At 37.7% G+C, this 15,410-nt stretch overlaps 1 protein-coding gene across 8 annotated transcripts in view; it reads right to left on the bottom strand.

The window, feature by feature from the left end:
* The window catches only part of gphna (gephyrin a), a 115,747-nt gene that overhangs the window by 6,670 nt on the left and 93,667 nt on the right, over positions 1 to 15,410 (bottom strand). For all 8 annotated transcript variants that reach the window (XM_051133721.1, XM_051133723.1, XM_051133722.1 and 5 more), the window contains 9 exons: positions 11,188 to 11,280; positions 10,520 to 10,575; positions 9,853 to 9,972; positions 8,843 to 8,901; positions 7,166 to 7,319; positions 6,948 to 7,069; positions 5,497 to 5,584; positions 4,980 to 5,053; positions 1,156 to 1,220 (listed from right to left, as the gene is read on the bottom strand). In XM_051133721.1, the coding sequence (XP_050989678.1) occupies positions 1,156 to 1,220; positions 4,980 to 5,053; positions 5,497 to 5,584; positions 6,948 to 7,069; positions 7,166 to 7,319; positions 8,843 to 8,901; positions 9,853 to 9,972; positions 10,520 to 10,575; positions 11,188 to 11,280 (831 nt within the window). The remainder of the gene's footprint in view (positions 1 to 1,155; positions 1,221 to 4,979; positions 5,054 to 5,496; positions 5,585 to 6,947; positions 7,070 to 7,165; positions 7,320 to 8,842; positions 8,902 to 9,852; positions 9,973 to 10,519; positions 10,576 to 11,187; positions 11,281 to 15,410) is intronic.

The raw sequence follows: 15,410 nt of genomic DNA, 5'->3' as shown, positions 1-15,410 counted from the left end.
AAGAATCAAATAAAGTGTTAAAACAACCCAAAACTCTCTGATAGGACAAATGTGTACCAACTACTGAAACCAGTTAAGGAAGAAGAGTGTTTCAAGTGCAGAGGTGCCCTCCACCACATCAACAAGGGAAAAAGGACATTGAAAGCAAAAGAAGGACGGGACTATTTCAGACAAACAGCAGTTTCAAGACACTAAGCCACATCACGGTACACAAACGGAAGGGCTTTGGGAGGCTGCAACAGATCTATAACTACAAGGAGCGCCATGGACGCAAAAAAGGAGGCAAAAACACAAAGCTTCTCTCAGAAAACAGAACAGAAAGCATCACATTGGAAAATCAGAACAAAAATATTATTCCTACATTTGGAGGTTGTTACTATAGATTAGACAAGGCTTTTTCGGGTTTTCATCTTGTAATGTCTGGAATAATTAACATTCTGGTCCCAAATGAGCCCAAGTGCACTAAAAAGAGATTTTGTGTTATATCCTGTGTTTTGAAAACCAATTAATTAGGGTTTGGTGTCAAAATTTCAAGTCCATTTCCGTTTTCTGAGCTCGGGCTGAAGACAGGGCTTATTTCCTGAATTAAGAGCACCTACTTCCTCGTGGGGGAGGAGGCACAGGCAGTCTGCTGGCCTCGCTGTCACTCAGGGGCACAGCCTCCAGAAGAGTCGCCCCTGTGTCTCTGTAGGTGAAATTACCTTTGAAGGGGAATATAGAAATCGCCACTGTCACCACTGCCTCGACCACCTGGTTTCTGAAGGCACAAGGTGGGAGTACAGTTGGCTCGGGGTGGGGGCAAGCCTGGGAAAGCTGATCGGACCGGTGGGCAAGCAGGGGAGATGCAGGTTTGCAGAAAGGTACACAGGTGGGCAACCGTGGGCTGATTAAATTTTATGGAAAAGGGACCATTTAGTTTGGAAATGCTACTATATAGATATGTGAGTTTATATAAATAGTTTGAATAAGAGAAGTTTTTCTGTTATAAGTAGTACAATACATAAAGCACATACAGTGGGAGAAAGAGGAAACTCGGTCACCTGAAATTGTGTATGAATGTGTGTGAATTCCAAACAGTTCCAACTGAGAGACTGTTAAAACTTCTCCATTCGTTTACTTACACACTATGTGTGTCAAAAACACAGAGGATTATACCTGGAAGGGCGAAGATCAGCTTTCTGGCACCGTCAATGTCTAAGGTGGCAAACGTAGTAGGCAAACTAAAATAGAAAAAGAAAGCATATTCAACATCCCAGGAACAACTAAAAACATTTTTTAAACATCTGCCCTAACTGTACTAATATGTAAGGGATAATATACAGTCAGCCAGTTGTTATCGTAAATTATTACACGGTTCTCTGGAATACTTTTTGATTGGTCAATCACCGCGTTAAAGGATTCGTTCAGTCCTAAAAAAAAAAAATAACCCTGATAATTTACTCATAATTTACACCCACTATGATGTCATTAAAGGATTAGTTCAGTCCTAAAAAAAATAAATAACCCTGATAATTTACTCATAATTTACGCACACTATGTCATCCAAGATGTTCATGTGTTTCTTTCTTCAGCCAAAAAGAAATGAAGGTTTTTGAGAAAAACATTCCACAATTTTTGGGAGCCAACGGGTTCAAATTTCAGTTTCACTGCAGCTTCAGATGGCTTGTACATGATCCCTGCCAAGAAAATAAGGGTCTTATCTAGCGAAACAATAGGCCATTTTCTAAAAAAAAAAATAAAAATAAATAAATAAATAATACAGTTTTACATACTTTTTAACCACAAATGCTTGTCTTGCACTAGCTCTGTGATGCACATCTACGACTTCACACATTATGTAATTATGTAGCCTGTGTACTCCGGTTCAAAAAAATAGGGTAGGACAAAAAACTCCATCTCATTTTCTCCTCCAACTTCAAAATTGTCCGACATCGTTGTTTTACCTTTTTTGGTAAAGGGCGTTTGACTTTTTTTGCATGTTTGCTTTGTGAACACTGGGTCTGTACTTCCGTCTAAGTCATGCACCTTTCCAACATGACTACGTAATGCGTGAAGACAAGCTTGTGCAAGATGAGCATTTGTGGTTAAAAATTTTTTTTTTTTTTTTATTTTAGAAAATGACCAATCGTTTCACTAGACAAGACCCTTATTTCTTGGCTAGGATGGCCTAGAACAGGGGTTTTCAAACTATAGGTCACAACCCACTTTTGAGTCGCAGAGTGGGACAAGGTGGGTCGCACAAAGTCACTTGGTCTCAGCTAAATTTGCGTTTCAATGACACACACACTCACACAGGGCTGCACGGTATACCAACATTAATTACAAACTGCAATATTGCAATTTTCGAATAACAATAAGGGTCTCAGATTGGTTGTTCAATCGGCATTATTAATGAGAATAAATTCGCTCACTTCACTGTGCTGTATTCAGCATGAGACTGCATACACTGGAAAATTTAAATGTTACAAAACTGTTTCAGGTTCATTTCTATTATCTGTTTGAACTTTGCACTGTATCTTTCTGAGAAATATAAAGACTTTGTTGTTTTCATTCCTTCAAATGCAGTTGGCTTCCTACCAATAAGGAAACAGTCTATAAAAAGCATTTCACATGTACAGGATGAGCAGGGCACAAACACGGGTACATTGTAACACTACATGATTTACACACTTCCACATGCTAGCATAACAAAATGTACAACAATTCCTATTATTTCTGGCCATATCATCACTATATATAAAAAAATATGCCAAAGATAAAACATCTTTTGAAGATATCGCTGAACATTTATTTAACTATTGCAAAAGTAAATTTCCGGCTGAAGTAAATGTGTCATTTGTCTTAGTTTTTAGTGTTTATTTAAAATAAGACACATCTGTTTATTGTTTTTACAATTATTTCACAATTATTTTAATCTCTGAACTGTTTTAGATACTTCTGCTTCGCTTCTTATGCTTTGCTAAAAAAAACATGTTGGGTTTTGCTCCACTCTCCCTTATACACACGGAAGGATCATGTAAGGATTTTCTGCTCTGAACCCCACGATGAGTTTAGCAACTCTCGCAGTTTGGATTACAGTTCATGTTTTGAGATTTTATGGACATATTTCATAAACTCATTAACGGCTGTAAATGAAGAAGTTTAAATGTAAATATTAGTACTGCAATTTTAAAGTTGTACTATAAAATAAAATGGTTCTTTTTCTTAAATACTCACCCTGATAGCGCATGTACATTACGAAGACGTTTGATGTCCGCATTTACATCTGCAAAATATATTAGTGTTTGCTCATCTGCAATATGTCTATAGGACGTTTCCTATCAGATGTCAAATAAACGTCTATTAGATGTCTTTAAGATGTTTATGATTTAGGATGTATGTAAAACTGACATTTTACAGACGTCTGTCAGATGTTTGTACAAGCAGATGCTTTCCAGATCAAGTGATCTTTAACAGACATCTTGCAGACGTACATGTGCTATCTGGGTAGTTTCTGCCATATTAAACTTCTAACTAAGATTAAGCTTAACCTGATAGCACACGCACATCTCGGAGACATCTATTTGACGTCTGCATTTGCATCTGCAAGTCGTATTTTTTTAAAGTGTTTGCTCATCTGCAATACATCTATAGGTCGTTTCCTATCAGATGTCAAATATACATCTATTAGATGTCTTTAAGATGTTTATGATCTAGAATGGATGTAAAACTGACATCTTACAGACGTCTGTCAGATGTTTGTACACATCAGATGCTTTCGAGATCAAGTGATCTTTAACAGACATCTTGCAGACGTATGCTTGCTATCTGGGTACAGTAATGTCAATTGTTTTTTATATTTGAAATATTTTGGTGGGCCTTGAAATAGATTATAATGTCTAGTTGGATCATGGAATGGAAAAGTGTGGGAACCCCTGGTCTAGAGCCCTTTGAAGCTGCACTGAAACTACAATTTGGACCTTCAACACAAGTCCGGAGAAAAATCCTGGAATGTTTTCCTCAAAAACCTTAATTTCTTTTTCACTGAAGAAAGAAAGATATTAACATCTTGGATGACATAGAGGTGAGTAAATTATCAGGAAATTTTAATTCTGGAGTGAACACATTTTTTAAATCAGTCATATGTTTCTAAATATTTTCTGTCGTCTGGACAAATATCAAACCGCTCATCTGGGTAACTGAACCTGGCGGCATTTTCATGTATGCTGTATCACTGCAGACTAGCGCTCTCTTGTTTTATACGAACAACCACTTATACACCATCTTGCATCTTGATTAATAATTGTAGTAAAAATGATCTGTTGCAGGAGTATTACAAGATATATGAAGTCACTGGTTGCCTGTATAAGCAGTCAGTTATAGAGAATTACCCAAATGAGCGGTGATTATTCAAAAACGACGGCTTAATGCCCCGACCAACCAATCAGAATTTCGTTTTTCAGAGGGTGTTGTCATAATGAAAGCTACAAATAATGCAACACTACATCTAATTAAAACCAGTGCTGCAGTTATGAACTAAAAACTAAAAAAAAACTTAAAGTATTAAAATGACTTAAATAAAAATAAAAAGCTTAAAAAAAAAAAATAGAAAAACATAAAATAACTAAAAATGAAAACAAAAAATATAAAAATAAAAGGCATGTAAAAATGTTCATAAATCCTATAATAGTAAATAAGTAATACTAAAATAACACATAACAGTTTTTCTGTCTGCATTGATTTATCTATGATTTATGACTGGTGTAGTACTTCGCAACTTTTGGGAGTCAGGGTGCACTGGTTCTTATCAGCATTTTGGTGTTGCCAACATTTTTTAGGTCATGGTATTAAATCCCTAAAGAGTTTTACGGCAGTTGGCTTACAAGAAAACAACATATCCTCAATCCAACAACCACACGCCTCCCCTCACGCCAGTGCCGCCCCATCCAGACTTTACGCAAGTCTGGCTCTGCGTGACTCAGACTGCTTTTCTCACTCACCCCGGCTTCATAAACACTCGGCCAAAGTGGATCTGGGCATGGAGATCTATATCCAGCACTTGCTTCAGGTAGTCCTGAAAAAAAAAACAAGAGAGAGAGACTGTAGCGTACGTGTTTGCATTTCTCCTCTCATGTAGGACAACACATCTATCCGCGCCTGGTGAAGTGAAACATCGGGTAATTAAAGAGCTTTAATTAATAGGGCAGAAAATCAAGAGCAAGAGGCGGTCAGTGCACTGCTGCCTGGGCAAAGACCCAAAATAAAAGGTCAGATTAACAAATGCTGCTTTGTGACAAGAAACAAGTAGAAACACTAGATGGCAGTGAAACATATGGGGGCCTGCGGCATAAGCTCTTAAAAAGAGTTGCTCTGAGATCTCATGGCCTCTGGGTAAACCAAAGGAATTTACTTCTTGACATAAAATAGATTGATCCGTGAGGCCACATTTCTGTATTGGGAAGCTTGGACATTTCAAGCATGTGACCTTTCATTAGTCTACTACTCCAATCAACTGACCTTCTCACCCATGGACACACCCCCAGAGGTGATGATGACGTCAGCACGACTAATGCCCTCATTCAGGGCGTTCAGCAGGTCATCTGGACTGCAGGGGGAGACAGATAACATAATCATGACAAATTACTTGCAATTTTTTCTTTGCCAAATCAATTACTGGCAGATTAGGGAAGTATTGAGTGCAAAATGTTTACTTATACTACTAGTGCAAATGTAATGTAAGCAATAAGCTGAATTTAATATTTTTGTTTATTAAGGACGCATTCATTTAATTAAAAGTAGGGTTGCAAAAAGGCGGAAATTTTCCAGCCAATTTAGGAAACATTTAAAAATTTTGGAAACTTTCCAGGAAACCGGAAATGTTCCACCCCTTTGCAACCCTAATTTAAAATAAAGGCTTTTACATTTTTACACAAGCTTTGTGGGGGAGTAGAGCATCGCAGTTTCAACAGAATGTGAATAATATTTAAGCACCAAATCTTAATATTATGATGATTTCTGATGGATTAGATCATGTGACACTGAAGACTGGAGTAATGCCTGCTGAAATTTGAGCTTTGCCATCACAGGAATAAATTACATTTTAAGATATAGTAAAATAGAAAATGGTTATTTTAAATTACAATAACATTTCACATTATTACTGTTTTTACTGAATTTTTTCATACATCAACCTCAAACTTTTTAACTATTATATTATATTATATTATTGTATTAAACTCAGAATTTAAAACAATTAACCAAAATTATATTAAATTGTCTATATTAAATATTTATAATTTACAATTATTAGTACATTATAAAATCATATGCATTTGGCATTTTGCCTTTTATTATGACAGGACAGTTTAGAAGTGACAGGAAGCAAAGTGGGAGAGAGAGATGAGGGCAGGATCAGGAAAGGTCCTCGAGTCGGGATTCGAACACGGGACGCCCGGTGCGCAACGGCGCTGTATGTAATGCAAATCATATGCATTTCTAAAAACATAATATATTGTTATATTTTAAATTTATACTAAATGTATTAAATATTTAATAATCCATATCCACAAAATGAGGACAACACAAAAAAGCATTACTGAGTTCAAGAACAATATTTAAGTTTATCAGATGAATGCAGAACTGGAAACAAAACATTATCCACTTAACGTTACTGTTAACCCATTTGTAGTTGCTTCTTATACATGTTTTATTCATGTTCCTTATACATATTATACATCCCTACAGTATGTGTATGCACATACAAAAAAGGTGGAATAAATACTTCAGAGCACTGCAGGAATTGCTGTCTTTCAGTAAATTCTGCTGAGACGTTGTATGATCCTGTATTGATTCTAATATATGAGCTGCAGTTTCAGAGGAGTGCTGAGGTTGGAAAGATTTAGACATGTGCAGAGCTGACTGTGTGTATGTGCGTGTGTGTGTGTGTGTGGTAAGGAAGGGCTGCTGACTTGTCTCCGACGATGCCGAGGTTGATGGTAGGATAGCCGTGTTCCTGAATGGTGGCCAACAGTGTAGATCGGTTACTATCCCTGATCTTGCCTGGGTGAAGGTCATCCTCAGGGTTTAACAACTGCATACATAAGCATACAAAAACTTGTTTAAACATACTCAAACATGTTTTAAATTAGCATTTGCAAAAGAAAGTAAAAAAGTGATACAAACATACCTCATTGCCAGTGGACATGACTGCTACAACTGGGAATTTCTGCACCTCCACCTCTGTGACTCCTACAGTGGCCAGGAGGCCGATCTCAGATGGACCCATGTGAGTGCCCTTAGCCAGCACACACTCCCCACGCTTGATATCATGTCCTATAGGCCTGTGTGTGACAGAAACAAGAAAAGATTAACTTTAGCTTTTATAACACCAGTTCTATCATGACAGCTCTTGGGAGATTTTAGCATGTTAGCATGTTAATGTATTTGGTCTTGGCGGAATAGGTCTGCTACGTTCCTGCTGTTTGTTATTGCTGCAATGGTCTAAAAGGGCGAAAAGTCTCATCTCCCATTCCCTTAAGAGCCAGTTGCGCTTGCACCATGGGAGATTCGCTATTTACACGGCAGAATTTGCGAGAACAAAGGCTGAACACTTCTACAGAAAGCAGGGCCGGCGCAAAGGAGGGCATTCATGGGGCCGAGCCCACTCAAATTAGTTATTGTGCGTCCCCCTTTCAAAACTCTCCCCTTCTTGCCGAACGTGATCGTTTTCTAAAGAGAAGGTCAAACCAAAAAACAGCTCGCATAAGAAAGCTATCAACTATCCATTATGACGTGTAGGCATTTTTTATATTTACGTACACAATAATAATCTGTTACATTGTAATCCTTTCATTTTTAATATTTGGCATGTTTGTGTGCTGATGCACGTCCATGTGTGTGTAATAAGCAGAGTGTATGTGCATTGTGCACCTGCCTATAGGCGCATATTACTAATGCACTCTTTAAATAACAAAAAAAAATTGACTTTAGACCAGGTTTTAGTTGGTCAATGGCGCAGTCTAATTCAGTTGCCTCAAAATAGCAACGTGCCAACAATGCGCCTGAACACACCTCGTTTTCAGATCAGCACACCCACGGGCGCACAAATGGTCGCAAATGTATTTGCTATTTAAACAACGTGGCACAGGACATGAAAATGCGTCGGGCTGAAACTAGCAAAAATCAATTGCGTCGCGCCTGGCGCCACATTGTTCCAAGTGTTTAATAGGGCCCCTAGAGTTTTATGACAGAACTTGGCATTTTTTTTATAACTTCAAACAAAAGAAACTAACTGATTTCTCATGAAAAAGATGAAATGTGGAATAATTTCTATTCACATTATCAAGCATATTATTTACACTTTTTACTTTTTTATTCTTTTATTTAGCAAGGATGCATTAAATTGAATACAAGTGACAGTATAAACATTGAAATTCCACAAAATATTAAGCAGCACTTGTTTTCAAAAGTGATAATAATAAGAAATATTTCTTAAGCATCAAATCAGCATATAAGAATGATTTCTGAAGAAGCATGTGACACTGAAAATTCAGATTTGCCATCACTGAATAAATTTCATTTTGAAATATATTAAAAATAGAGAACAGTTATTTCTATTTTATATCTAGTATTTCACAAAACTAGTTTTTACTGTACTTTTGATAAGATAAAAGCATAACAGACTTCCGAAAACATCCCAAAATCTTTTTTCCCCAAAGTAAATTATGCATCAAACACAAGTGTGAATACTTTTGGTGAAAATAGACTTGATATTGAGATGGACAAACACAGTAAAGAAAAAATATTTGATCATTAATAAAGAGTCTTTGGCATTTTTGAGGAAGTAAACTTCAATTCCACTCACCTGATATCCAGTCCTGGACGAGCTTGAACCAGGATCCTCACCTCCAGCTCCTCTGTACCCTATAATTCATAACCAACCAGACTGAAACAAACACACAACCTGTACACACATGAATGATATTGGACTTAAATTTATATGAGAAGTTGCCAGACACTGTTTACAATTGTGTTGTGTGGTGTGTTTCTTGTTTTATCTATACAAAATTAAGATAATAAAAAATATACGACTGCAATTTCCTTAAAAAATACTGCTGTATAATTTAATTGTAATTATGTATTCGTAAAATCCTTGTATTGTTCTCTATATTTTAAACATATACACTACCGTTCAAAAGTTTGGGGTCAGTACATTTTTACTGTTTTGAATAAACACTGTACTTTTTAAACTTGTTATTCATGAAAGAATCCTGAAAAAAAAAATTACAGGTTCCAAAAAATATTTGGCAGCACAACTGTTGATATTATCCAACACTGATCATTCTAATAATAAATCCGCATATTAGAATGATTTCTGAAGAATCATGTGACACTTAAGACTGGAGTAACAGCTGATAAAAATTCAGCTTTTCATCACAGGAATAAAGTCTATTTTAAAGTATGTTAAAATAAAAAACATTATTTTATATTGTAAAAACATTTTGCAATATTACTGTTTTTTTTCTATATTTTTAATCAAATTAATGCAGCCTTGATGAGCATAAGAGACTACTTTAAAGACTATTAGAAGTCTTACTGACCCCAAACTTTTGAACGGTAGTGTGTGTATATATATATATATATATATATATGTATATATATATATATATATGTACATATATATATATTTTTTAATTGTCTTATACTTCGAACTATGCATGTTTCACTATCGGGACAAAATATATACAAATTGTCCCCAGAAGCCAGATAAAACTAACAAAACTGGGAGCATCCTCAAAGGTAGAAATTATTTCAAAGTTATTTATTTCAAAATATATTATAAATAGTTTGCGGTTGAGGATGTGACACACTTACGTCTTCAGACTCTCGTAGCAGCTCTGTGTCTTCTACTTGCACTACGGCGTCTGCACCACAGGGGATAGGAGCACCTGTCGTCACCCTCATCACTTGGCCTGGCATTACTGTGAGAGTGGGCTAAGACAGAAAAAGATCTTTAATCACTGTATCAGACAACATGTATTTGTACACGTGTGGTGTGGAAGCAAAACTACACTGCTTCTGAAACTAGGTCAAACAGTTATTATTCATGCAAAATGACATGCACATACCAGAGTCATAAGCCATTAGCTGAGAAAACAACAGCGTAACAGAATGACCCAAGACTCAAATGCAAACACACACGCCAGACAGAGCACTGTATGGACATTGGCCACGAGCACTGGAGTGCTGGCCTGTACTCTGCTGCACACAGCCCACGGGGATCTCCCCCTCTTTCTCTGTGTGTGTGTGTGTGTGTGTGTGTGTGTGTGTGTGTGTGTGTGTAATGCACTCATTAAACACGCTCACTGAGTCTGAGTTTTCTTGCCATCTGAGCACACAAGCCTCCTGCAGACACAAGGTGCCAGTGCAAAAGCAGGCATTTCCCATGTATGTGTCAGAGAGAGAGACTATGTCACATTTTTAAAGCACAACCGTGTAAGAAGACTAGTTTAACTAACTAGTTTTTGTTAGTTTAACTCACCTGCTCCCCAGCCTGAGACTCTCCAATGATGAAGCGATCACCAGGACCATCAGCAGCTGAAAAACAGTAAAAAGAGTAACTCAGTAACAGTCATTTTCAGCTTGACGGGTTTGGTAAATGAGATCATAATGGTTCAAGTTAAAAATAAGGGTGTAATATCTTGTTAAACTTAATATGAGCAAAATAAAAAAAAAATCTTTGCTTAGAAACTACAAAAAAAAACTTTTACTGAGCAAGGTTGCATTAAATCGATTAAAAGAGACAATAAAACATTTACAATACTGGAAAAAAATGTCATGGTTTGTCCAAAAATATGAAGCAACATTCAACACTGATAACAGATGCATCTTCAGCAGTAAATCAGCATATTAGAATAATTTCTGAAGGATCATGTGACACTGAAGACTGGAGCAATGGCTGCTGAAAATTCATTTTTACATCACAGTAATAAAATTATTAGAATTATGCTTTACGTTAAGCTTTCTCTGAATGTTTGTGTTCACTGCTATTTATTGGGGTAGTGTGAAATAGCCTTAAGACTTGTAAACAAACCCGTAATGTGCAAATGCAATGTTTATGAGCATGGTTTCAGCGACAACACTGCACCATTTTGGTGGAAAAGTGGTAAATGAGACAGAGTGAGTAATTTTGCAGTAAATGGTATTCACCTCGAACAGCGTAGCCATCTTTAACTGATGCGGGGAAAGGAGGCAGGTTGTCTTTGGCGTAGACGTCCTGAGCCAGAACTCGACCCATTCCATCTACAAACACAAAAAAGGACAAAAGTCTGATAAACTCATTCATGAATACAAAAAAAGTAAACAAGTTAACTTCTGTGTGACAGTCATAAAAGGAGATACGTGCCCAGATCACAGGCCAGCAAAAGCTATATGAAAAAGCAAATGCACACATGCAGCCATACAACATTAAAAGATGAATGTAAAAATGAGAAAAGTGATTTTCATTATTTAGAACAGGGGTGCCCAACCCTGTTCCTGGAGATCAACCTTCCTGCAAAGTTTAGTTCCAACCATGATCAAACACACCTGTCTGTAATTATCAAGTTCTCCTTCAAATCCTAATTAGTTGGTTCAGGTGTGTTTGATCAGGGTTGGAGCTGAACTCTGTAGGACGGTCGATCTCCAGGAACAGGGTTGAGCACCCCTGATCTAGAAGATCCAATCCAGCTAACAACAGCTAACTTTGGGGTCCAAGGCGGAAGATTCTGCAAGAGGGTCACAGAAAATGCTGTATGGCAGAAAGTTGTTCCTTGTGATTAAATTGTACTTGCTTACAGGGGACCCTGGGTTTTAAGACTTGTATGGTTTAAGGCAGGGGTCACCAGATCCAGTCCTGGAAGGCTGGTGTCTCTGCAGAGTTTAGCTCCAACCCTCACCACCTGAACCAGCTAATCAAGGTCTTACTAGGTATACTTGAAACTTCCAGGTAGGTGTGTCGAGGAAAGTTGGAGGTAAACTCTGAAGGACACCGGCCCTCCAGGAACAAGTTTGGTGACCCCTGGTTTAAGGAGAAGTTCACTTCCAGGACAAAAATTTACAGATAAATTACTCACCCCCCTTGTCATCCAAGATGTTCATGTCTTTCTTTCTGCTGTCGTAAAGAAATTATGTTTTTTGAGGAAAACATTTCAGGATTTTTCTCCATATAGTTGACTTCAATGGTGACCGCGAGTTTGAACTTCCAAAATGCAGTTTAAATGCAGCTTGAAAGGGCTCTAAACGATCCCAGCCGAGGAAAAGGGTCTTATGTATCTAGCAAAACGATGGGTCATTTTCCGATCGGTCATTGTGTATTCCGGTTCAAGACAGTTAAGGTATATCAAAAACTTCAAAATCATCCTACATCACTGTTTTACCTTTTTTGTAAAGGGCGTTTGCATGCTCACTTTGTAAACACTGGGTCGGTACTTCTGCAGCGATGTAGGACAATTTTTAAGTTGAAGTAGAAAATGAGATGTGAGTTTTTCGACATACCCTAACTGTCTTGAAGTTCAGAGATAAACAAGATGAGCATTTGAGGTTAAAAAGTATATAAACTGTCAATATTTTTAGAAAATGACTGATTGTTTCGTTAGGTAAGATCCTTCTTCCTCAGCTGAGATCATTAAGCTGCATTTACTGCATTTTGGAAGTTCAAACTCACAGGGACCATAGAAGTCCACTATATGGAGAGAAATTTCTTTACGACTGAAGAAAGAAAGACATGAACATCTTGGATGAGAAGGGGGGTGAGTAAATTACCTGGGAATTTTTGTTCTGGAAGTGAACTTCTCATTTAATATAACATAAATGATGTCTAGAAAACCCATTAAAGATTTAAGTTATTTAAAAAAAACGTTTTTCTATACATATTTTGGACTATGGCGGCGCCATTATTTTTTGCACTCTGTGAGCTACTGCCGTGAGCTGCTGACCACAGCTACTGAAAGAGCTTACGGGTGGCAATGAATGTAAGTGTAGGCTTAAACCAAATGCCGTACCATCGATTTTTCCCCACAAGGAGTCTAAACGCCCCCTGATAACAAGTGAAATCCGCATTGAGAAAATCCTTCAGTGTCTGTGATGTCATGACAAGTGTCTGCATGTTTGCATACTGCCAGGATGGCATCTAGCGTTTCTTGTCTCTGCTGTTTGTAAGTTCTTTCAGTAGCTGTGGTCTACTGTAGCCTCAAAGGCATCATGGCTGAAGTGGAGAGAACAAAGATGCAGGTCTTTAGGAAGGTGTGTTGCGGTAAAAATAGCAACAGGTAGTGCCAGTAGCTCAACGAGTGCAACCATTTGACGTAATCAAAATAATGGCGCCCCCATAGACCAAAACATGTATAAACCAATGTGGATTTTTTATGTAAATCTTTCATAGGTTTTCTACTACATACTTCAGTAAGAGACATCATTTATATTATATTAAGCCATATAAGTCTTACTACCTGTCAAAATCCCAGATGCGTTATGGGTAGGAATTTATAGAGCATACATCATTGGTCAAATTTCATACATTTCATAATTTCATAGGACAGCACATGAATTCGCACATAGCATAAATGAAGGGGTAGGAAAGGTGGATGAGAGTGTGCCCTGAAACACAGATGTGGCATTTCCTCTGAGCACCAAACACGCTGTGTAACGTGTACACACTTACACTCACACACAAAGCCTGAGATCTCTTGGGGGAGCAACAAGCGCCCTCCCACACATTGAAAAGAAGAAGAGAAAAGAGAGATGACAGACAGAGAGAGAGAAAGAGGGGATGGAATAAAGAATCAGGGAGAGCCAGAAGGAAAGCGAGAGAGAGAGAAAGAATAAAGAGAGACAGAAAAAGAAAAGAACGAGAGAGTGCAAAGGCGCTCTTGTAGAGATAAAGCACGCGAATGATAGAGGGAGAACGAGCTGATGCTAATGAGGCCTCTCCTCGGTTGGAGGCTGATTAGAAAAGACTTATTTCTCTAAAACAGCACATCTGACGAGGCTCTAAATATAGCGCGTGTCTGGATTGGGAGATCAAACAGATGGGTACGGTGTTATCTACACACAGAGATGAGTACACAAGCGCGCATCACAGAGCGCTGACAACCCAGTCACCGTGAAACTGCAACGATTCCCTGCAGCTACAATACAACAAGCCCAGATCTACTCAACACACCCGAGCACAGGCCCGTAAAGAGACCACATGTAAGCCTGAAGTCCATACCAAATGCTGTCATCTGAAATGAACGCTAAAACAAAGCTCCAAAACTGATTCTAAAGGTGACGCAAACTTATCTAGCACTCGATTAATTTTAAATTTATACAAATAAAAGGTACACAACTGTTTAAATAAACATATAGCAAACATTTTTGGGAAAAACTTGCTTGTTTTTTAAAGGGGTCATCGGATGCAAAGTTCACTTTTACATGTTGTTTGAACATTAATGTGTGTTGGCAGTGTATGTACAAATCTACCCTATAATGATAAAAATCCATGCAGTGGTTTGTAATTAATCTGTAAAAATAATATTCCCTTTTTCAAATCAAGCCGTTCTCAGATGCCGCTCCCACGATAGCTGATTGACATGAGCGTCTTACCTCAGAGCCACCCTAAATCAGCTGTAACAGTCTGACCTCCATTGTTTTGATGCTGGAGCAGGGATGTAAGTTAGACAAGAATATCTCTGATTGAGCGATTGAGGTGTTGTGTTGCTGGATGTAATAATGAACATAGTGGTTGTCATTTACTCCCGACATCTGAGCTGCTGAAAATGCAGTGGATTACGTTTGTTTGTGAAGGGAATGCTCCTCCAGATCTACATAAATGCATCGATGTTCGCGCAAATCATTCGTGATCCATCTTCACTTACAGCAGAAGTGAGTATAAGGGTTTTTTAATGATTCTCTGCAATCACCTTTCCTAATAATATGCCAGTTATCAAGTTTCGCAGCTAAATGCGGCTAAAGTAAACAGGCTCGTCACTCCACAGAGAGAAGAGAGGGGCGGGGCGAGCAGAGCTCATTTGCATTTAAAGGAACAATCTCTCAGAATGGGATGATTTTTGCAGAGCTCATTTTGAAAAGGTAAAAAGGGTGTTGTTTTACACTACCATTGAGAATTTTTAATCAAAGCATATCACAGACTTTTCATTAAGACCCTAAAGAATCATATCAACTTGTGGAAAATGGGCATCCGATGACCCCTTTAAAGAGCTTGGTGTGATGGTAATGACAGCAGTACTGAGAACAGTGATTACTTACAAAAAAAATAAAAATTACAAATTTTACACATAAATAACATAAATTATTAGGGCCTTATGATTTCGAATTGTGGAATCCAGTTTTAAAAATGGAATTTACTGTATACTGCGGAATGTCATAGAATTTGCCAAATTTTGGATGAATAA

Source organism: Labeo rohita, chromosome 17 (genome assembly GCF_022985175.1).
Source record: "Labeo rohita strain BAU-BD-2019 chromosome 17, IGBB_LRoh.1.0, whole genome shotgun sequence".
In the NCBI taxonomy this organism is placed as follows: domain Eukaryota; kingdom Metazoa; phylum Chordata; class Actinopteri; order Cypriniformes; family Cyprinidae; genus Labeo; species Labeo rohita.
This window is presented reverse-complemented; position numbering and strand designations above follow the sequence as displayed.